We start from the raw sequence: 23,798 nt of genomic DNA on the forward strand, positions 1-23,798 counted from the left end.
ATCCTTAGCAAATAAATAATAATCTGAAGATGAAACAACATATATTTAGAAGTCTGTCTTGAAGCTCCATAGTGTAAATATTAACAATTAGTTGCTCTCACTCATATAATCATGAGGTTTCTCTGTGAGTTCACTCTTCTATTTAAAGAAAGGTATCACTGAATTCTCCTGTTGCATTTCCTCCCATGAACTCGTACACAGTTGCCAAAATAACCCCTCTTCGTAAGTGGCAGCTTTAAAAACCAGACAACAGCTGAGTTTGAAAGAAGCGCAGCAACAGAGTAGCAGAACGTTGAACCGTGGACAGATTGGAGAGTTTCATACGAAGCAACGCATTTTCTTTTTTGTACTTTTGTATCCCTCAAAAGTTTTGTGGGTTTTTTTCTAATTTAAATATTTCCTTGGATAATTTCAAGATGAATATCCAGCCTTGTGCCAGATGTGGCTACGGGGTTTATCCCGCAGAGAAGATTAACTGTATTGATCAGGTCAGTATTGCTGTTCTTGGGCATAAGGGAAAAAGTTCTGATCTAATATAGCCACAAACATTATCTGAATAGCTAAACAACTATATGAATTTAAATCATTTAAAACAATCCTAAATTATTCTAATCTTTATAAATGATGATTGACTTTGATGTCAAACCTAAGATTTGCTGATAGTTAGCGAAACATTTTATGTCTCTTAAAGATTACATGACAGAAATAGATCTGCTTTTTTATACATGTATTGAATTGCCACAGAAGTAACTTTCACTGTATTCTTGTCCTTGCTATTTCCAGACATGGCATAAGGCCTGCTTTCACTGTGAAACCTGCAAGATGATGTTAACCGTAAATAACTTTGTCAGCCACCAAAAAAGACCTTACTGTCAAGCGTAAGTGTGTTTTGGTCTTGTAGCTAACAAATATTACAGGTTAAGTTTCCCTTATCTGGAATTCTGAAATCCAAAAAGCTCCAAAATTCAAAATTATCCACAAATGGGGCTGAAATAGTGACACTTTTGCTTTCTGACAATTGAATGTGCACAACATTTATGCACATTTCATGTACAGAATTATTTTAATAACTACCTTCAGGCTATGTTTGCAAGGTATATATGAAACATATATGAATTTCATATCTAGACCTGGGTCCATCTCTAAGATATCTGATTATGCACATAATATTTGTATATAGAAAAATTCCAAAAAATGCAAAATCCAAATACTTCTAGTCTCAAGCATTTCAGATAAAAAAAAACATAACCTGTGTTTATGGCTATGAAATTCATTATCAAGATACAAATGAATTTTGATGAAGTCTTGTCCAGATTATAAATTATTCCTTCCATCCTGGTCAAACTGCTTTTACTGTTTACATTCTTTTCTTACTGAATTTTAGTTATAGGAATTTCTTAAGTTATAAGCATACGGAAGCTCTATTTGTGCTTGCTGAGAGATTATGAAAAGTGTGATTCAAAACTGTATCCTTCCCAACCTCAGTTGCACAAGTGAACAAGTAAGCAAGCGAACAAAAACAGCTCCAGGCAGACTCACAGCATCTTAGATAGAAAATATGGTGTAAGAGTGTCTTCTGGGGTCTACAGCATTGAGTGGGAATTATGTGGCCCTTCAGATGTTGTTTAAGTGCAACTCTCAGCATTCTTCACTTTGAACTATGTTGGCTAGAGCTTGTTGTGAGTTGCATTCCAACAAGAGAACGGCCAAGTGATTCCCAAGTGAGTGTAGAGTCTTGTGGATTTGTGATGACATGCAAAGCCCTAAATGCCTTGGATCCTTGATACACAAGAGAAGGCTTATTTCCTGTATACACTTGTGGGAGCAACTGCTGTGGCGGCCTAGTTTTTGACCACCCTCTCCTAGAATGGTACCAACGCTGGAGTCATTCTGGCATCAGCAACAACAAGCTTTTGGAACCTGATTCCATACAAATTGCTATCTGTGCATCATTTTAAATTGTCCTCAAGTGTTTTGACTGGGTTTTAAAAAAATAGTTAAACAGCTTAATATGGCATTACAGAAAAGACCAGAGATACATCTCAAGATGTTCAAAAGATAGTTGTTTTGTTAGCAGTAAGGTTGTTAAGAAGGCGGGAAAGGGACTTCATGATCACTGTCCATAGACTCCAGAACTCCCTTCCCAGAAAGGCTAAAATAGCCCCTTCCTTGTTGTTTTCCCATCAGCAGAGAAAATTCTTTTTATTCCAACAGAGCTTTAAAATACAAAGCTTTTAAAGAATGAACTTAGGGTGTGCTGTATTTTTAAGTGAATTGTTTTGAATAGCTTTTTCGCTTATTTAAATTTCATTTTATTCTTTCAAATCAAAGTCTATTTTTTTAAATAATATGAATAATTTAATCCTATTTTAATGCTCACTTGAATGTTCCCAATTTGAATTGTTCTTTTCATTGTGAGCCACTTTGAATACTAATTTTGAGGAAAAGCATCATCATCAACTGCCCTCTTTTTAAAATAATAATAATAATAATAATAATACATTTTCAACAAGAATTTACATTTTTCTTTAGATGTAATGGATATTCCTGAGTGTCTCCTTTTTAAAATATACTTTTAACCTGTTCACATTATCTCATTATTTCACATAGTTCAACGTATTTTATTGAACAACGACCTGATTCTTTTAAGCGTAATGATAGATGTAACATTTTAGTCAATTAAACTAAATTTAACCACCATTAAAGTATAACTGAAATCACATGAATTCATTTAAAAATAATTAATATTGTATTTAAGGGACTCAAAATGACAGTTTAACTTTACATTGACTCTTTGAGACTAATTATGTTAAGAATCGAACTAGATGGATTATGAAAAATCAATTTAGAAAATCTTTCTTTACTCCTGAAAAAAATAAGATTTTATTCCATTTTTATTTAATAGCAGTAATAGATCTCTCTGTCTCCCTCCCTCTTTCTTCTTACATTTTCATATCATGATGATGATCATTTTCATTTGTATCCTAACTTTCCCCTGATAATGGGAGTCGGGATAACAACCAGCATATTAAATAAATATGTTAAAAACAATAAAAAGATATTAAAAGCATAACATTACAAAAATAAACAGTTTGCAAATTAAAATATTAAATATTACAAATATTAAAATACCTGGATGTAAGTCATTAATGGCTTTAATTGTGTCCAGAAATTGCTCCCTGTAGCCAGCCCTAGGCTGCATTTTCATTTTATCATGGCATTTTAATGTGAAAGGGGACTGAATCAGCTCTGTGGTGGTATCACAATGCATGGTACTATTTAGCTTCGTGCGGCCTTGAACCACAATAACAGAAGTCATGGGATACTCAGGAGTTTCCCTACGATTTCGAGCACTTGTAATCAGTTGTGCCACTTCCTAATTGAGATGTGGCCACACTTGGTTACACCACCACCCCATGTTCGGCCCGCGAGCAGGAGATAGCACCTACTTTGCCCCCTTGATAGGCCATTTACAGTGCCTAGTGGACATGAAAACGGAGTTGTTCATTACTCAGCCCAGTGCTATTCTGTTCTGGAGTACTCCACTCTGGATCAGCATCATTTATTGCCCTGTCAAGATGCACCCCTAATTTGCAATCTGGCTGTAGCTCTTTGAACCAACAGAACACTTTTCAAAGACAACCCCACATCGAGAGCATAACAATAATTCAAATGGGATGTACCACACATTTATTTATTTATTTATTATTTAGAGTTTTTATACCCCAGTCTTTTCACCTCCGGGGGTAGTTCTCAAGAAACAGGACAATGAATATTCCCCATGTCTCAGCACCAATATGAGACACCCATTCCATAGCTGTCATTCAGGGTTCTGGTTTTAAATAAAGTGCAGAACCTATTTATGGCTATTCTTTATCATGCTGAGTCATGCTTTCCCAAAACCATATATGATGAGTCTTTTAATTGAAGGAGACTTGTTTGGGTTTCTCACAGCCTAAACCAAAGCTTAGCCACATGCAGTTATTATTGTAGTATAAGAGATTCAAAACAAGCCAGAAACCAGAAGCAGCTCAAATGCCCAGAGGCATATTCTGGGTTCAGTATACATTCTTGCAGTGGGATTTGTTAGAAAGACACTATTATTGAATACTAGGCATGTGTGATTGATAAAAAAAAAGTTTCAAATGTCATTACAAAATTATTTTATTTATTTATTTATTTATTTATTTATTTATTATTTAAACTTATATGCCGCCACTCCCCTGGGGCTCGGAGCGGCTTACAAGAATAGCTAAAATCTAACAAAGTTTAAAAGCAATTTAAAACAATTTAAAAACAACAGTATCAAACATTAAAAGCCTGTCGGAACAGGTATGTCTTACATGCCCTGCGGAAAGCTGGTAAGTCCCGCAGTGCACGAACTTCAGGTGGCAGAGCATTCCAGACTGATGGCGCCACTGCTGTGAAGGCTCTGCGTCTGGTTGCCGTTAGACGCAAGGTCTTGACACTGGGGACTTCCAATAGATCTTGGTCCTCAGAGCGGAGGGATCTCTGGGGTTGGTAGGGGGTGAGACGATCCCTCAGATACATTGGCCCCAGACCATGCAAGGCCTTAAAGGTGAGTACCATCACTTTGAAAGTGATCCGGTGCTCAATTGGTAACCAATGCAGCTGTAGTAAGATTGGTGTTATGTGGCATCTCATCGGAATTCCCGCAAGAAGCCGAGCAGCTGTGTTTTGTACCAACTTGAGCTTCCGAATCACCAACAGAGGGAGGCCAATGTAGAGGGCGTTACAGTAGTCCAGCCTTGAGATGACCGTGGCCTGGATCACCGTAGCTAGGTCGTCCCTGGACAGGTAGGGGGCCAGCCGTCTAGCCTGCCGCAGGTGAAAGAAGGCGGTTTTGCTCACGGCGGAGACCTGGGCCTCCATTGTCAGCAGAGGGTCCAAAAGGACTCCCAGACTCTTTACCAATGATGACGGGCGTAACGCCTTGCCATCCAGGGTGGGCAGATGGATGTCCCCACTGCCCGGTCCACCCAGCCATAGGATCTCCGTCTTTGCTGGATTCACCCTCAACCTGCTGGCACGCAGCCATCCAGTAACGGCCTCGAGGCACTGATGGAAACAATCGGGTACAGAGTCCGGTCGGTCTTCCATCTTCAGCACCAGCTGAGTGTCATCGGCATACTGATAACACTCAAGCCCAAAACCTCGAACCAGCTGAGCAAGTGGTTGCATATAGATGTTAAACAACAGAGGGGAGAGAATGGCCCCCTGAGGAACCCCACAAGATAGAGGGTACCTCTCAGAGACCAGGCCTCCCCTCTCCACTCGCTGTCCACGGTTGTGAAGAAAGGAGGACAGCCAGTTTAAAGCTGTCCCCCTGACTCCAGCAACAGCAAGGCGGTGGGTCAAGAGATTGTGGTCGACTGTGTCAAATGCTGCTGTGAGATCCAATAGCACGAGCAGCGCTGACCCGCCCTGGTCAAGCTGGCATCGAAGGTGATCCGTGATGGAGACCAGCACAGTCTCTGTCCCGTGCCCTGCACGGAAGCCAGATTGGAAGGGATCTAGTCTGGCTGTGTTGTCTAGGAATTGCTGCAACTGCTCTGCTGCTGCCCTCTCAATCACCTTGCCCAGGAACGAGAGATTTGAAACTGGGCGGTAACTGGAGGGAACCGAGGGATCTAAATCTGGTTTCTTCAGCAAAGGAGAGACCACCGCCTCTTTTAAACCCTCTGGAAAGACTCCTTGCTCAAGGGAGCTGTTTATGATCTTCAACAGAGGGTCACGTAATCCCTCCAAGCAGGATTTCACCAACCAAGAGGGACACGGATCGAGGGAGCAAGTGGTCGGTCTAGCTGCAGCTATGAGCCTATCGACAGCCCCTGCATCCAGGGGGATGAACCGGTCGAGGATGGGCCCAGCAAGTGGCCACGGGGTCTCAAGTTCTCTCACTGTATCAATTGTGGCAGGGAGGTCCCGGCGAAGTAGCGAGATCTTGTCTGCAAAATAGCTCTGAAAAACCTCGGCTGGAGGGGCCTGATTACCACTTTTTGGGACGGTAGGAACCGTCGTTAGAGATTGAATTATTTTGAACAATTTTGCCGGGCGTGAGCTAGCAGACATTATCAAAGAAGCATAATATACTCGCTTTGCCTCAGTGATAGCATGCTCATAGGATTCCCTGAATGCCTCATAAGCTGATCTCGATGCTCTGTCACGGAGTTCTCGCCACACGCCCTCCAGCTGTCTCTTTTCCTGCTTCATCAGTCGAAGTTCCTCGGTGAACCAAGGAGACCGATTTCGGCGGGGTCTGAGAGGGCGTCTAGGGGCGATCTCGTTGAGTGCATTGGATAGCCTGATGTTCCATGTGTCCACCTGCACATCGATCGAGTCGCTGGCAGGCTCCAGATCCCTCAGAGCATTCCGGAACCTACTGGGTTCCATAAGTCTCCTTGGGCGAGCCCAAATTGGCTCGGCGCCCTGGCAGCGTGGGTAGGCATGCTCCAACCGGACTCTCAGGGCGCAGTGATCCTACCATGGAACCTCTATTGTGGAGGCTTGGGTCACTTGAATTCCTGCGCTGAAAATCAAATCTAACGTGTGCCCCACCCGATGCGTGGGCCCAGTAGTACAGAGGGAGAGTCCTAGTGTCTCCATGGTAGACACTAGGTCCACAGCCGCTAATGAACAAGAGTCAGCATCAGCGTGGATATTGAAATCCCCCAAGACGATAAGTCTGGGGAACCTCAGGGACCACTCCGACACAGTCTCAAGCAGCTGGGATAGGCTGTCCGCTGGTGTGCTGGGCGCACGGTACACCAGCAGAAAGGCTATGCTCTCACAGGAATCCCACACCAGGCCAACACTTTCAATGCCAGAGATGCTCAGCACAGGAACCGCCCTAAGAGAAAAACTTTCTCGGGCGAGCATAGCCACCCCACCCCCCCGCCTCCCAGTCCGCATCTGGTGAGTGATTGCATAACCTGGAGATGTTATTTCCTGGAGTAGGATCTCATCCCCCTCTTGGATCCAAGTTTCTGTAATACACACTAGGTCAGCTCCCTGATCATTAAGAAAGTCCCTGATGGTAGCAGTTTTGTTCCTTATGGACCTAGCATTCACTAACACCAGAGTAGGAGGGGAGGAGACTGGTTGCCTGTCACAGATGTACCTGGGGATAGGCCGCAGGTTAGAGGGGGGCCGAGTTTCCTGCCGACTCAACCTCCCTCTAGTATTCAGCCTGCGCCTACCGTCATACCTCCCCCTCCCAGAGATCGTAGGAATCCCCATGCATAGACCTACTTCTCTTGGAGGCTCTGCAGCACAGATTAGGTGCCCAGTGTTTGACTGGCCATCTGAAAAGGGGATGGGGCATGGCCATTTAACAAGTGGTCATAGGTGGGGCCCTCAGAGTGGTGAGGAGCAGGTGTAAAGGCCAAAGCACCTGGCCAGCATTGTGGGTGGGGGGATAATCTAGAAGATGTCGGATCCAGATTCCCTTGAGAGTGCTGGAATGGGTTCTTAACTCCCGTAGACTGGGAAGACACTCTCTCTTTTATGCCCACAATTAGTGGACGCTGTCATTTCATTTCTAAAGTGTTTCTAAGATATAGTGAAAATTTTGTTACTATAACGAGAGTAACAAAATTGGGTTACTTTTTCATTATAGTAATTGCACATATTTACTATAATTGAGGAGACTCCAGGGGCTTTCTCTCTCTCATTTTTACAGCTATTGAAACTTGCTACAATGGCACATTTACCACTGTTAGCTCATCAGGTCTCAGAATGTTCCAGATATCCACAGATTTCTGGGGAATATTCAAAGTTTTTATAAACAAATTTTTTAAAAATACTACTTTTCTATAAAATGACACAAGGTTACAGGAGATCTAATACTAATACATCTACTGATTTTAGAGATTTTTTAATGTTTTGACAAAAACTTTTAAAAAGTAACCACAGCTATCTCATCAAATGTCTCACATATATTAAGCAATAGAAACCAATATTAACCAATTCTACATTTTCTCAGAATCCTAGAGTTGGGTGGGACCCCCAATGGCCATCTAGTCTAACTCCCTTCTTCCAGGAAGAAGGGTGTCATCAAAACTCTCCTGACAGATGGCCATTCCTCCTAGTCCACCATTGATTTACTTACTTGTATTGAAGTATCAATCAGTCCTCCTCTTTGCAGATTCAACAATTTATTGGAACTCTGTCTGGCTGCTGCTACAGAGGGACAAATCTCTCCTTTCTCCTGATTGGGGCTTTCTGATGAGAGCAGAATTATGGGAAAAGTAGTTTAGGGCAGGGCCTTTTGCATTCTCTGCCAAAGGGTTCCTTGCCTTCCCAAACTACATTTCGCAGAATTCTGTACTTTCTTTCCCAGCAAACACAGCTCCCTGATTTCCCTCTCCTAATGGTGAGAGGCCATTAATTTAAAGAGGAAAGGCAGCCTTTTTGGCTTTGCTTTGCTTGCTTGTGCTGAAAATAAAACTGACTTTGTGAGGCTTCTGAGATTTAAAAAATGCAAATGAAAAGTACTTGGTAAGTTTCAGTTCTTAAGTTTGTGGTGCGGGCCATGCCCATGTGTCGGATATAACCTTGTAAGTACGAATTTAATGAATTTGATACGACTTATGAGGACTTATGAAAAAATGCACACTCCTATTGGATACTACAGAAATAAAACTGGAAGAAAAAAAAAAGCCAGATACTGATCAACTGAGTTAAACATTTGACCACAATGTTTGTTGTGTGCTCACAGGTAATTTCTGATTAATAGCAATTCTGTGGTAAACATATCATGGAACTTTCTTGGTAAAGATTGTTCAGAGGCAGGTTTATCATTTCTGCCTTCTGAGGCTTAAAGAGTATGACCAAGGCTACTCAGTGGGTTTCCATAGTTGAGCAAGTTTTGAACTCTGCTTTTCCATAGTCCTCCTAGACCACTGGTTCTCAACCTGGGGTCTCCAGAAGTTTTTGGCCTTCAACTCCCAGAAATCCTAACAGCTGGTAATCTGGCTGGGATTTCTGGGAGTTGTAGGCCAGAAACATCTGGGGACCCCAGGTTGAGAACCACTGTAGACGAACACTCAAAACCACTATAGCATGCTAGTTCATACATATACATTACAGTGACTAAAGGTAGGATAATACTTACATACCCACTTACATTACCCAAGTATTAGGAGCCCTCAATGGTGCAATGGGTTAAACCTTTGTGCCAGCTGGACCGAAAACCAACAGGTCAGAGGTTTGAATATGGGGACAGCATGGATGAGCTTCCTCTGTTAGCTCTGGCTCCCTATGTGGGGACATGAGAGAAGCCTCCCACAAAGATGATAAAACATCAAAACATCTGGGTGTCCCCTGGGCAACGCCTTTGCAGACGGCCAATTCTCTCACACCAGAAGTGACTTGCACTTTCTCAAGTCGCTCCTGACATGAAAAAAACCCAGTTATTGCACTTGTCAAGGTTCAATTGACAATACCATGACCTTTTACTAACCTTTTAATTCTGGCCATACTACCTAATTATTATTGCTAATTGAAGTGGGATTGGCAGATATGGTTAATCCACCCCAACTGTTGCCCATGTTTTCAGGGTAGTACTCTTGCTGCATCAATAATTGAATTTGCTAATTTCTAGGCCCTAATTTGCTTTCCTCCTTGCTATAGTTGCCTGATAATCTTATGAAGTTGTGACAGCTGAGCAGCCATTATGTTCTACAATATTCCATGATAACTGTAATGCAGCCTCCAGCTTAGAATACACAATACATATGCCACTAAAGTATTATATATGCACAATGAAAACAATAGCAAGAAAAGAATTTTGACAGTTAGTGTAATTGTGCTACCAAAACCAGTTATCTGCCACCAGGAGGCACTGTAGGTCTGTTGCCTGGCATGCCATGTTACTTTGAAAGTCAGGAAAAACATGACAAAGAGGTTTAGTCACTTGACCAGATGGATGACAGAACAGCATAATTGCCAAACAATCTGACAACGCATACAGAAATGTGAAGCACATTTTCCAAAGTTTGGCAGCTATTGAAACTTCTCACTTCTTCCCCTGGTTGGTCAGGAAGCGTGTTTCCTAGGATCCAACATTTCATTGGCAGAAACGTACTCCTGACATCACAAATCGGGGTAGAGAGGAAGAGAGAACAGCTGGGATTGGTGGAGGTTTAAAGTTATACGTTTGTTGCTGTGCCCGCCTCTGAGGGTGTAGGCCCCATTGTCCACACTGGAAAGAATGGCTATTTAGCACTAATGGACTCTGGAAGTTTGGAATAATCTCCACACAAAGAGTAAGGCTTGGAAAATAAGAAAGCCAATCAAGTGGGTAAGCAAAGTCCTGGGGATTGCTGGCCATCAGTCTTTGAGCAGGAAGTCCACTGGAATTATCTGTGTTGTTTTTCAAGACAGCCACATAGTTCAGAGTCACAAAAACACTATATAATATAAGTTATATTTGATACCCTTGGGTCTAATGGATCTTGTGCTGGTCTGTTGTAATGAAGGGACTCAGTTGTAGAAACAGAATGGTAATGTATTGGAGCTGGCAGTTTGATTATGTAAAACTTTACAACAGAGAAGAAGTTAGGGAAAAAGGAAAGAGATGCCCAGCAGACAAGGCAGAGAGCTGGGTCTGTTTCGTTAATTAAATAAATGTATGTGTGTGTGTGTGTGTGTGTGTGTGCGTGATGTGTAGGTTTTTTGGGGTGACAGGGTTAATAGAATTATATATTTTTATTTTTATTTATCTTGAGGCTGAGACAGTGGGACTCAGGAAGTGAGGGAAAGGTCAAACTTGAGGTGTTAGAGTCTTAACAGGAAAGAGCGGAAAAGAGGGAGAGGGAGCAGATATTGGGCTTGCCTGAGGGGTTTCCTGCCAAAACAGGTTTTAGGCTTGGTAAAGGATTATATTAATCCTCCCAGGAATGTTTGGGGTTGGGCTGGGGCTAAGTTTGTCTGAGACCTAGCCAAGCTCTAAATATGCTATAAATTTAGTTATTATTATTAGAGGAAGGGGTTGATTTTGTACATCAAGATTTGTCACCCTTGGGAATAATAAAAACAACAAAAACCTTCCAAAACTGCAACCTGCTGTTAAAATGAACATTTTTGTTCCCGTCTCACCCCAGAGGCAACCACAATTTGTGTAAATTATCTGGGTTGGCAACATGAGATCTTGGAATACAGACAGCCCCTAAACTGCTTTTGTGGCTTCAACCACTTTACAATTGGAACATTTTAAATGCCTGTAATTATAATTACAATTATCTAATAATGAGTTCTCCATTTTCTGTCTTAACCACTGTAATTGATTAAGAGTTAATATGTGCATGGTTGATAAATTGTTCCAGATATCTGATATCTGAAAAAAAGAGGAATATATTCTTTTCATTTCAAGTTATCAAGTCCCCCACGCCCTCACCCCCAAAAGTTGCAAGAATCAGTTCCTCACAAATATACCTTCTGAATAAAATATTTTAAAAGTTATCAGTTACTTTTTCAGGATGTCAATTTTATTTAAAAGTATCTATTAGTATATGTATACAAAATAATGATTTTGACCGGCTTTCATTATACTAAATTATTTCAATATACAATTGTAAAACTGAATCTACTTTCTTTTATAGGCACAATCCAAAAAACAATACATTCACAAGTGTTTTTGAAACACCAATAAATATGAATGTGAAAAAGCAGTCTGAAGCTGTAAGTGAGGTAAGATGTTTTAAGAATAAACGTGTTTTTATTATAATAACATAACCATTTTCTTTTGATACTAATTAAAAGACAACTTAGTAGTCTTGGTACTACATCTTTTCATGGTTGTGTAGAATTGCTCAAAGCTATTGGTTCACACTTCTGTTCTTGCTTTGGCAACAACTTTTTTCCAGTAATAAAATGTTCTTCATCAGTACAATATTGTAATTTTCATTCCTATTTATCCCACTGAAAACCATAATATTTTATTCATCTTAAATCTTTCAAATATTTATCTATAAGAATACAATTGAAAACTGTACTTCTCCAACAATCATTTTTATTTTATTTAATCCTATATTTTCTTGGTTAAATTCTAGATCTTGATAAGTTAGCTATCCTTTTTCTGTAGTCCTACAAAGGTTCTTTCATTTGGACATAGCCTCAAAAGAGCATGACTTAAAACACTATTATTAAAATCCATGCTTACCTTAACTTTTTTGTACCGTAATACCTATGCCACCCAAAACTTAAGCCATGTTCTTTTAGATCCAACAGCTCTTTTTTAATCAGTATAATCCAATATTTCAACCCAACCAGGTAGCATGATTCAAAATACAATTTGAAATGTGGTAATCCTAGGTAACGTCCTTGTTTTGCAGCCTGTAGAATGTTGAACCTAACTTTTGAATCCTCCCTTGCCATGTAAATTTCAATGGGTCCTTCTGACTCTGCTTAAATGAAACATCATCAGCCAACATTGGTATAGTACGAAATAAGAACAGGATTCTGGGCATTGCTATTATCTTTGTCACTGAAATTCTCCTCAACATCTTTAGTCTCTCCCATTAAAAATATGCTTAATTTTTTGTCCCAAGATTGAAAATGAGTTTCCCGATGATTGGGAAACCCTGTCAGAAACAATAACATATTTTTTTCTTTTGTATTCAAAGTGCTGCAAATGAATTATTTACAGAAAAATACACAAGTGTTTTTAAACAAAAAAAAAAAACCTGATTTGCTGAAAGCATGAAGATGGGATATTTGAATACTAGGCAAATACAGTAAATGAATATTCATTTTCTCCTGCAGTGGGGATAAATTACTATTAATCCTCACATGCAAGGATGAAAAAGCTAAGGATTTACATTCTTACTGACAACTATTCTTGACCACCAGAAAGTCTGTGCCAATATAAATAATGTGCTTGAAAACCCAGGCAGGGTACAATGGTAGAGTTGTATTGTAAACTCAGTGAATAAAGCATTATCAGTCTGATTCAAATCAGTACCAGTCCTGCCCAGTTTAGTATTGCAGACCATTATACTCACACACGCACACACACACAGAGGACGTTCTTTCGGGGCAATACCCAACATTAAAGGAAGTAGTGGTTTTCCTTTGAGCAAAGTACATTACATGGATTTTCATCTATGCCCACATAAGGAATTACTGGAGTTGAGTGGCTATTACTTATGATACAATACTGAAAAAGCCAAGTTGAACTTCAGCCTTATTTTTATTCATTTAAAATCATTGTAACATTCAGATAATGTGTGTTAAAAAGTCTTGCCTAAATAAGAATTACAAGACCTCTCAGTGGCTCCCACAGTTAATGTACCACTGAACATCCACATCCTTCTGCACCCTTTTTTTTTTTTTTTGCTAGAGATGCTGATCTGGGGTGTGGGAAGTATGTTAAGTTCACTCGGAGGAGTTCATGCAAACGTTTTCTGTAGCTTTGTTTCATAGTCCAAGTCTTCCTTTGAATTTTCATTTCAAATGAAGCAGAAAACTCAAAGGAAAACTCATCTGAAACAGTCAAGTCTTTGACACCAAACCACAGAGTGTCTGCAGATTCATTAGAATCTGAACCTAGGTTCACTAAACAAAAAAAGACATTTTAAACCTCTGATGAACCTAGTACTTGGATCTGAGTTTCTAACAAAAATATAGTCAAGTGCATTTTACATGGTTACGCTTAGTAAATCTGGTGAAATGTCAGGGGCCACTAGATTTTACCCCTAGTTTGAAGTTCTAGAAAATTGTCTGAAATATATCTATACTTTCAAAAATTGTTACTTTGTTGCCAGCTACAACTCTCCAAATTTATGGATTTCCGTCTTATGCATCATCCCAGTTTTCACATCAGACACAGGATATCAATGTATGTTTAATCAGAAGACAATCCCTCCATGTTTAGTTGCTTTATTCCCATGCAATTATGTTGGATTGTGTCTTTACAAATGATAAAAACAAGATAGATTTATTATATAGTTTTTGCATTTCTATTTTTCCTGAATTGTAGAAAGTATTATCCTCTTAGCTTTGCTACCATTACTTTGTATTTTATTTTTATATGATAATTTCCAAAATACTTTTTAAAAATCCCAAAACTGAGCTCTCTGTAGCTGAAGATACAACAACTGCAGCAGGTATATTTCTTTCTACATCACTCATGACAGATCTATTCTGGAATGAATTTGGGATTAACAACCATTTCTATTTCTGTTTGATGGCTATGATAGGAGATCCTATTACTTCTAGTAGATGTGTCTCTGAATGTATGATAGAACAACCAAAGGTCACTTTCCCTTCCTTTTGTCACAGTAAACACTCCTGGATCCTTTCAACTGCAAAGGGAAATTTGAGGTCCAAAGAGACTTCTCACTTTCGAATTTGGCACACAAGGGATTTGGGTTAGGAATTTCCCCCCTCTTGTTGTCTCAGATCATGTGTCGTTCTTAAAGGTCTGTCAGCCTTCTACTTCAGCTTTCAGCTCAGCCATTCAGGTTGATATAGGACTCACCTACATCACCTACATTTGGCATGTATCAAGTAACAGGTAACAAACAGTAAGGATCAGCAACGGCAATCTTCCAGTTGTCCTTTCTGAACTACATGGCTCTGGAGGACAGAGCTGTGAAGAGCATGTCCTGAACCTTTTTAATCAGATGTAGTGGAGACAGTAGCAGTGTTCATCTGATGATCTGATTGAATTCTGTAGTAGGAGTGAAGTGAGTAGGTAAATGCTGTCTTGTCCTTATTTCAAGGACCTGAATGCTTTGGGTCAGCCCTAGGTGAATGACTAGTCAGTGGACTGAATTACAGAACATCTTCTAGTCTGAGAGACTGCCACTCAATATAGTCTCTTCTATTAGCTTTTCCTTTCAACTGCAACTCCCCCTCCCCGGGGGAGGGGGAATTGAAGGAGGAAACTATTTCCCCCATTTTTGCTGATTATTCCCCTCTCCCCCCCTTCCCATTTCATAAATGATGGTTGTTTCCATGAAGGGGACATGGGTGGGGGGAATAAAAGGGAAAAAAGGGGTAAATGGTTTTCCACCTTCAACCCACTCCCACCCCCTAAAATGGACTATCATTCTCTCTCTAGCACTCCCTAGTGGCTTTCACCCAGATAATGGAACAGTAGAAAAATAAATATTTGAACTGCATTTTTTTTGCAGTTCAAATAGTCATTCATTCTCAAAATGTTTATTTATAAATAGCAGATTATCTCTAAAGTTTTGGGAAAGAATATTTGAATCTTGGATTTGAAGATGTCACACAGTCCTCTGAAGTAAATCTCAGAATACTATCTTTTTTCCCTATCCACTAGACATTCAATTTTCTCAAAGATTTCTAAATTATGAAATACTTGTTTTACAGAGTATAAACTCTTTGAAACATAGACTTTATTTGTAGATAGCGTGTTATTAGTTTTGATGTTTTCTTTAAAAAAATCTATACATTCTCTGTACTTATGTGATGTTAGAAGGATGTGGTATACTATGCAATAATAGTTTTCAAAAATGTATAGAGAACAGAGATGACAAAGGCAAGAACCAAAGCAAGGATACCGTCCACCTTTGTGGAGGCACAAATTTGAACTTGCAATTGTCAACTTCCCATAAGACTAGATTAGAGCTGAAAAGTCTGTAGTTGTTCCCAGTGGATTACATTCCCAGCAGTAATGGAATTAGAATATGATCTCCTTTCTCCTACTATCTCATAAAAATATAAAGCAGAGGAAGTAATGATTATCAAACACCCTAATTCTTGCTAACAATCTCCAGTCAACCAAATCAGTTCTTGTTGCCTCATTACACAAACACATGGGACATTTATCCCAGGACAAGTGAAATCATGTGGGAGAAACTTATGGAGTAGAATGCATCTGAATGCCTCAGCTGTTGCTAAAAGCATTTGAGAGTTAGCTTTTGGGAGTTAACATTTCCTTCTTCGTTAGATTTGTTTTGTCTTGTTTGAAAAGCACAATTTTCTTTCTGAAGTTGGAGGGCTGGATTGGTCATCGGGTCAGATTTACCATTGGACCAAGTTGGCAGGCTGTACAATTTCACAAAGGTGGTGACCTATCCCAAACTCCTTTATTTCCTGCCATCATTTTAGGATTGCCTTCACACAAATATCATTTCAGAGTTTAAAGAGATGTCTATCTCATATTTTGAGTGGTAAGAGTGTGAGGATTGTAATAATTGCTACTGAATCCACTCTTTATGTGTTCACAGATAAGGTATCGAGAAGAGGGTGAAAGGTTCAAATCTGTTTTTCACTGGGATATGAAATCTAAAGATATGGAAGCTGCACAAAAAATGCAACAATTTAAAAGTCAGGTATGTACCCATGAACATCCTCCTCTCCTGGTTTACTGTTTGTGAACTTGTCATTTTTATGCAATTGCATCTTCATTTGAATTGTGCAAAAATCTATTTGAATTCTCCTTTGGCTTTCTCCGTATGCTTCAAAGTATTCCGACCCTCAAAATATTCTGTGGGCTGGTTAATGGTTGGTGTTTTGGTGTAAAATCAATTTGGTTCTTTGAGGATGATGCCAAGAGAATGCTTTGTAGGGCAGGCCATCACTGGTATGGGTTGAGATTCTAGTGGTTTCATTGGAATATCTGATATGCCATCATGCTAAAGTTTAGTATGCTATACTTAGGACCAACAGGTTGCAGTCCTATACTTTCTTGCCTATGACCAAGCCTGCACAATTTAGTAGGACTCATTTCTATCAGTCTATATCTCTCTTAGGGACAAAGAAGTGGGAAGGGGAGGAATTCCCCTTCCTCTTCTAGATCACCCCATTGCTCGTCAGACATCACTGCGCTGTGCCACAATTTGGACTTCCCCCCAACTTTAGTTAACATGTGGAAATGCTGTGTTAAGGTGACCTTGCCCTACATTAGGGCAGATCAACCCCATGCGGCATTTGGCTGCCACAAGGCTGATCTTGTTGTACACTGACTGAAGTGGTCAGTGTAAATGTGGCCCCTGCTCAGTTTGGACAGTTCTAGGCATGCCACACATGGTTAGGATTATAATTTTTCTCTCATAGTTTTAATGCCATTTGTTAGTCCCAACTAAATCCAATGGTTAATTTATTCAATCAGTGGAATTTATGTAAGTGTTGAGGCACCACCTTTCTATTTAGTAAATGTCTACTCTACTCAGAACTAACAGTTGGTCTTAAAGACAGACATTTTAAGCAGAATCAAATTAACTAGAATGTAAAAATGTAAAATACTTTTATTTAGTTTAGCTGGTTTTGAATCCCCCCCCCCCCCAAGTTCTTGTATTGGGACTAGAGGGCCAGAATTTTATAGGTAGCCTATAGTTCCAAAAGGAAAGGAATAGCTGGGAATGTTTCCCATAAAAACACCAGCTGAATTTACAAATTCATTTCAGAGGTGTAGAAACAACCAGTTAGAGACCTAACTCCAACATTTTGAGTTGGAGTCAACATTTTTTCCACTGAATTCAAAACTTACCATACAATATGTTCTTTTTAGAAAGACTACCATGAGTCATATGAGGAGGGTGATTCCTGGTACTCAGAAAACATCTCAGACGCCAAAATGGTGAAACTGGCTCAAGCACAAAACACTCTTAGCAATGTAAGTGACACTGCATTTTATTACAGGTTTCTTTGTGGGAGAATGTCATTTGAATAAGCCTGGATATGAAAATTGGTTGCGGAAATCAATTTCTTGCCCTAGCATCTATCAGATTATGCGTACTATTAAGAACCTTCCCAGAGCGTCAACCTGTTGTGAGCAATTTGGATAGGGCATGATGTGATCAATTTTGGGGCCAAAGGGTATATCTTATGTCTGACTGTGGGTAATTATTTCTATATTCCAGAGCTTTCTTATGCCTCACCTGCTGGAGAGGTCAATTAGGGTTCAAGTGACTAAATCAGGAGAGGAAATGAGGAAAAGTTCTTTCTTGAGTAAATGTATCTTAAGATCCAAGCTGTAATAATTATAATATCTTTTACAAAGAAATGCTGTGCTCTGCCCTTTTCTGTCTCTCCCATTCAACCTTCTTTGTTTTAAAAAAATTGGTTGCTTTCAAAATAATCTTTCACATTCATTATATTTTTGGGGTATTGGTTAGAAATATTATTTTCATTCCATATCATTATAGTCTATTACATACTAATATTCATGTTTCAAGATAGTTTATGTACTTATAATAATTTTTTTGTATTTACATAGAAGCTCATCACATTGAGTTTGTTGGACAGTATAATTCTCAGATTTAGAACTTTATCACACAAGGGAGACAAACCTTTAATTGCAGTGCCTATCACATGATGCTGTGTTCATCCTACTGCCAATTTGTCTGCCCGCCCCATGATTATCTCGTTCCTACCTATTGATGGATAAAACCCATTAATAGCTTCCCACCCCACCATGTTCCCACTACCTAATGTAATGTAATGGGTCTTTTCTGCTTTTGTGCCATCGTGAATTTAGTGGGCAGGATTCTCTCTCCTCCACATCACTATTCCCAAAGCGTTTGCTTTGCATTTATCTTATATGTATCTGCCAATGTTTTCAAATGCTAGAATTGCACAATTGTGTTAAAAATAAAAATAATAAAGTTAATGAATGATAGGATCTGCTGGGTAAGGAGTACTGCAAGGAAGCTGGGGTTATGAGGGTGTTTTGAAGTCTTATCATAGGACCATTGATTGAAGAGAAGTGTGATATCGAAGGTACCCAACTCAATATGTGTACTTACCTAAATTAACACAACTGTTGCATCTCAGTAGGTTGGTGTGCTTAAAGTCCATAATAGTGAATCAGCAGGATACCATCAAAAAGCAATTAATTTGATGAAGTTTAACACTCAAATACTTATTTTCCTAGGTGAAATATACAGAAGAAGGTGAGGATCAGAAGGGCAAGGGAAGCTTTCCTGCTTTGATTACTCCAGCTTATCAGATAGCTAAGAAGGCCCATCAGCTATCAAGTAATGTGAGTTCCCTGTGATGACAATCATTGTCGCCATCACCACCTTCATCATCAAAAATGGCTTCTGTGTCAGTGAGGTTTTAGTTGGTGCTTTAAAGATGAAATTGGTCCAGAAATTTGAATAGTTCCTTTAAAGTTTAGACTAAAACCCAGCATGGATTCACTATTCCATCAACATGGAATCTGCTAGCTACTGGTAATATAAAGTATCCTATGTGCTAATAGCAATCTCACTGCTGAGTTTTGACCGAAATTAAGCCAAAAGAGGGAAAGCAAGAAAGAGGGATCAATGTACTTCAGGTCTACTTTTTATGCTTGATAACCAAAGATACTGATAATTTGGAGAAATTATGATTAAAGGTCTAAAAATCCACCCAACATATAAAGTATCTTTTCTCTTTTATTTAAATGGCACCTTGTTCTCTTTAGTTCTGTCACAGGTTTAACAATATTTATTGACTGATGAATGAACTTCCTGGGTACTTTCTTCTTAGAACAAGACATACATAACAAGTATGCTGTTCAATTAATAACTTCCATATGGTTCACAGTATACAAACAGAAAGTCCCAAATTTATTCCAAGAATAAGACAAAACTAGCATTTGAATTAATTTAACATAAATTGAAAATGAAAGCATTTGAAATTGCTGTTGATTAAACGTACAAGTCTGATGTTAAAGAGAGCTGTCTTCATCTAAATAAAAATGTATCAAAGTTTATATTGAATTTGGGGGTCATTAGTTAACTTTAATAGGCTTCTGGACTGAAGTCTTTAATACACTTACAGTTCTACTGCTGTTTATTTTGACAAATACGACCAAGATATATTGTCATTCTAGGCTCTTTTCATCACTACAAGGTGCTACTTCTTTTGCATATGTAACCAAGGAATTGATATTCAGAGCTAAAAACTATGAAAATGAATGAGCATGGCTCAAATGTCATTTAATTTTCTGGCATGCGTTTCCTGACACAAGGCTACAGGATTTAAGTAGTTAAGAACATAAGGAAAGTCATACTGGATCACAACAGAGGCCCACCTAGTCAAATACTATGTTTATGGGACATCCACAAGAAGGACTAGAAAGAAAGTAGGCCTTTTTCTCACCTTCCCCAGCAACGGATTGTACAGACTGGAAGTAATCCTTACTAGAAACCATTGATTACTGTAAACGCCATGAATTCCAAAGTTTAAGTTCATGTTATTTAAAGAATAGAGATGCAAGTATTGACCTAATTCTTCCTCTCCCACATATGAACTAATAATTTCAAATGTTTTCTCTCTGTTAAGCAATATAGGCATTCTTGCACATTTTAATGCATTTTCCTTTTCTATACTTTGCAAAAAAAAAAAAAAAAATCCCAGGAAGCAGCATGTTCTGCACAACATATTGTGAAGGTGTACACAAAAATGTTCTTGTATATGTGGTTTTTCATGAAAAGTCCTCGGATCTGAAAAATGACCTCTTTCTCAAAATAGCTTTGCTCACCAGTACAATAAAATTGGAAGTATTCTTTACCTACATAGAGAAGAAACACTTATTTTCTTACTTATTCTAAATCTTAATAATTTAAAAATATTATTTGTCTCCATTCCTTTCCCTAGGTGGAGTATAAACGAGGGCATGAAGACCGTGTTTCCAAATTTACTAGTGTTGTAGATACTCCAGATATACTTCATGCTAAGTTTGGAGGGCAACTCATGAGTGATGTAAGTAGAATAGAAAAACATAGATTGCATATCCACTTACCTTTCCTTCTCAGAATGACTGTCTATGTGATTTGAATTTTCTTGATTCACCCTTCCCCAGTTAAAATACACAGAAGAGTATGAACAACACAGAGGGAAAGGCAGCTTCCCTGCTTTGATCACACCAGCATACCAGATTGCTAAACGAGCCAATGAACTAGCAAGTGATGTAAGTTTTGATTTTAAAGAATGTTTTATTTTTGTATTATCATAAACTGAAGCAAATTATGGCCGGTTTTGTGCAAAATTAAGAACGGGTGATAATGTGTTCTGTGGGTTGTTTTAGAATTTGGAATACTACAAAAAGTGACACCACTTGAAATAAGCCACATTATCAGACAACATTTCACTGAAGCTGGAATGTGTCCAGAGGAGGGCGACTAAAACAATCAAGGATCTGGAGAACAAGCCCTATGAGGAGCAGCTTAGAGAGCTGGGCATGTTTAGCCTTCAGAAGTGTAGGCTGAGAGGAGACATGATGGCCATGTATAAATATGTGAGGGGAAGTCATAGGGAGGAGGGAGCAAGCTTGTTTTCTGCTGCCCTGGAGACTAGGATGCGGAAAAATGGCTTCATACTACAGGAAAGGAAATTCCATCTGAACATGAGGAAGAACTTTCTAACTGTGAGAGCTGTTCAGCAGTGGAACTCTCTGCCTCCGAGAGAGGTAAAGCCTCCTTCTTTCCATTCTTCATCAGATGAAGATTACTACTTATATGCAAAAATACATGTTTAGAAATAAGAGGAGAGCAAACACACTGAAATGACAATTGTTGGTGATCCTGTGGTTCGAAGCAGGTGGAAATCATTATTTTTGCTGGTATCCCATGCCTCGTATATATTTTGACAGAAGTAGGTTTGTAGAATTGTTATCGGTTTGCTTCTGGACCTAAAAATTATTACTGTTGATCACCTTTAAAGACACCCATAGTTGGGAGTTGCATTCCTTACCAAGGCCACTGTGACACCCTATTCAACAGATAATATCCAACTGGATAGGACATAGTCTCTTTAAAATCACTGAGTGATGGCATACTTAAAGCAATGGTTTAATGATTTCAGGAGATATTGTGTGCATACACAACTGTAGTTGCTAATGAATGTGTAGTATGTCACTTCTATTAGTGTGTGTGTGTGTGTGTGTGTAGAATGTCACTTTTTCTCTCAGTATCTGCTGCTTGACTTTGATTTCTTATTCTCCGTAATAGTAGGACTGACTCTACCTTAGCTTCATTTCTCAGATATCTCTCCCTGGTTTTGAAATTAATCTTATTACTTTGGACAAATTATGTGGAGAATGATCTACTGGTGTCGAAACTTCACAAGTATCATCCTTGTAATCTTAGATCTCTATGATCTTGGATAAACATGTCATTTTGCTTCTTTGGTTTCAGGTTAAGTATCATCAAAGATATGAAAAGGAGATGAAGGGGAAAGCAAGTCAGTCTATTAGTGCTTCAAAACAAAATATAGATGAGTTTGGTCAGGTAAGAAACAACATATATGGATTCCTATACATTCTCATCCCAAGAACCTCAAAACCCAATGGCTTGCCTAATAAATACCACGAGTAAAGTTCTTCTTGCAGAACAGAACTCCCTGTCAATGAATATTGAATATTTTCCAGGGTTATATGGATGACTATGAAGAGCACAGAGGAAAAGGAAGCTTCCCTGCTATGATCACACCAGCATATCTAAATGCAAAGAAGGCAAATGACCTGGCGAGTGATGTAAGTATGAAACAAGAGGCATCAGTCATCATGGACCAGATGCAAGAAATTGCTTAGTGATGTCTAGAAGGGTTCTTCTGTGTCATGTTCTTTGAACCACTAAAAGTAGCCTATAAAAAGAGTGAGGCTCTAAGGGCTTTGAGTTGTCCTTGTGACACATCCACGGTTGCCAAATATAACTGTTTACCGACAATGCTATTTTAAGAATACTCCACATATGGAACTGCTGTTAGGTATGTGGTTTTGGGGCAGGGGGTTTGTCAGAATTCTGACAAATTAGTTTGTTAAGTGGGATTTTTCCTGGAAAGTTTGTAAAACAAGATCTTTGTCATTTTATTTATCTATCAAAACCTGTAAAAGAAGAATCATTTCAATAATGACCAGGATACAAACAATCATAAAAGTAATGTCTATTTTCACAAGAGTTTAAAGCAACAGCTTTCACCCAGTGCCACAAAACTATTATGAAAGCTGTGAGAACTTTGAAAGAGTAGTTCTTTACTAAAGTAAAAAAAAATCCACCTGATTTGCTCATGGGACACCAGAGTAACTTTTGCACCTTTGCTATAGCTCTTCAAAAAGTTTAATTATTGTTTATGGCATGTCTTGATAAATGTCTCCGTATTCTGGGAGGGTAGTGTTTTCAAATATCTAAACACCTAACTCTGACCAGACATGTAATAGTAAATTCCCCAAATCCCTTAGCCAGCATGCAGGTAACTTCTCTAAGCTCTGGTTGCACTGATCTTTGACAAGCAGTCAAGAAAAGGGAAAGATAGTTACCCAGTAGCTCCTCAGCGGTATTCTGACCCTTTCCTTTCCTTTTCAGATAAAATACAAAAAAGACTTTTCACAGATGAAAGGAGCAGCCCACTACCATTCTCTCTCAGCCCAAGAAAACTTGGTTCTTAAACAAGCTCAGGATGTGAATAAGCTATATAGTGAGGTAAGAAAGTCAAATATTATGAGCTTTGAGATGTTTTGAAAAGTTATTTATTTTTAACTATTTTAACACATCTCTGCAATGTTCTCCATAAAATGCTTTAAGGAGTTCTCTCTCTTATATGCCATTAACAAAAAGTACTTTTGGGTTTTTAATCATTAAGGGACTAGGAACTCTGCATCTCTATAACTGGACTGCATATTCCAGCAGCCCTAGCTAATATACTAATGGTAAACTATATGGTAAACCGCTTCTGATTGCATCTTGTCAAGAAACCCAAGAAACTATGGCATAGTTCACCTTAGGGTTGCCATAAGTCACAAAAGGCTTGAAGATACTGGAGTCCAACAACATCTGTAGAGCCACAAGATTCACACACCTGTGTTGCAGATAGGC

The 23,798-nt window shown here is 39.0% G+C and overlaps 1 protein-coding gene across 1 annotated transcript in view; it reads left to right on the top strand.

Moving 5' to 3' along the window:
- Positions 1-264: 264 nt before the first annotated feature.
- NRAP (nebulin related anchoring protein) overlaps positions 265-23,798 on the top strand; it is an 81,883-nt gene continuing 58,349 nt past the window's right edge. Inside the window, exons 1-11 of the mRNA XM_060768441.2 lie at positions 265-488; positions 784-878; positions 11,625-11,712; positions 16,224-16,328; positions 17,507-17,611; positions 18,872-18,979; positions 20,584-20,688; positions 20,789-20,896; positions 22,122-22,214; positions 22,355-22,459; positions 23,289-23,405. Coding sequence (XP_060624424.2) covers positions 417-488; positions 784-878; positions 11,625-11,712; positions 16,224-16,328; positions 17,507-17,611; positions 18,872-18,979; positions 20,584-20,688; positions 20,789-20,896; positions 22,122-22,214; positions 22,355-22,459; positions 23,289-23,405 — 1,101 coding nt within the window. The 5' untranslated portion in view covers positions 265-416. The remainder of the gene's footprint in view (positions 489-783; positions 879-11,624; positions 11,713-16,223; positions 16,329-17,506; positions 17,612-18,871; positions 18,980-20,583; positions 20,689-20,788; positions 20,897-22,121; positions 22,215-22,354; positions 22,460-23,288; positions 23,406-23,798) is intronic.

The sequence above is a fragment of the Anolis sagrei genome, chromosome 3 (assembly GCF_037176765.1).
Source record: "Anolis sagrei isolate rAnoSag1 chromosome 3, rAnoSag1.mat, whole genome shotgun sequence".
Lineage (NCBI taxonomy): Eukaryota > Metazoa > Chordata > Lepidosauria > Squamata > Dactyloidae > Anolis > Anolis sagrei.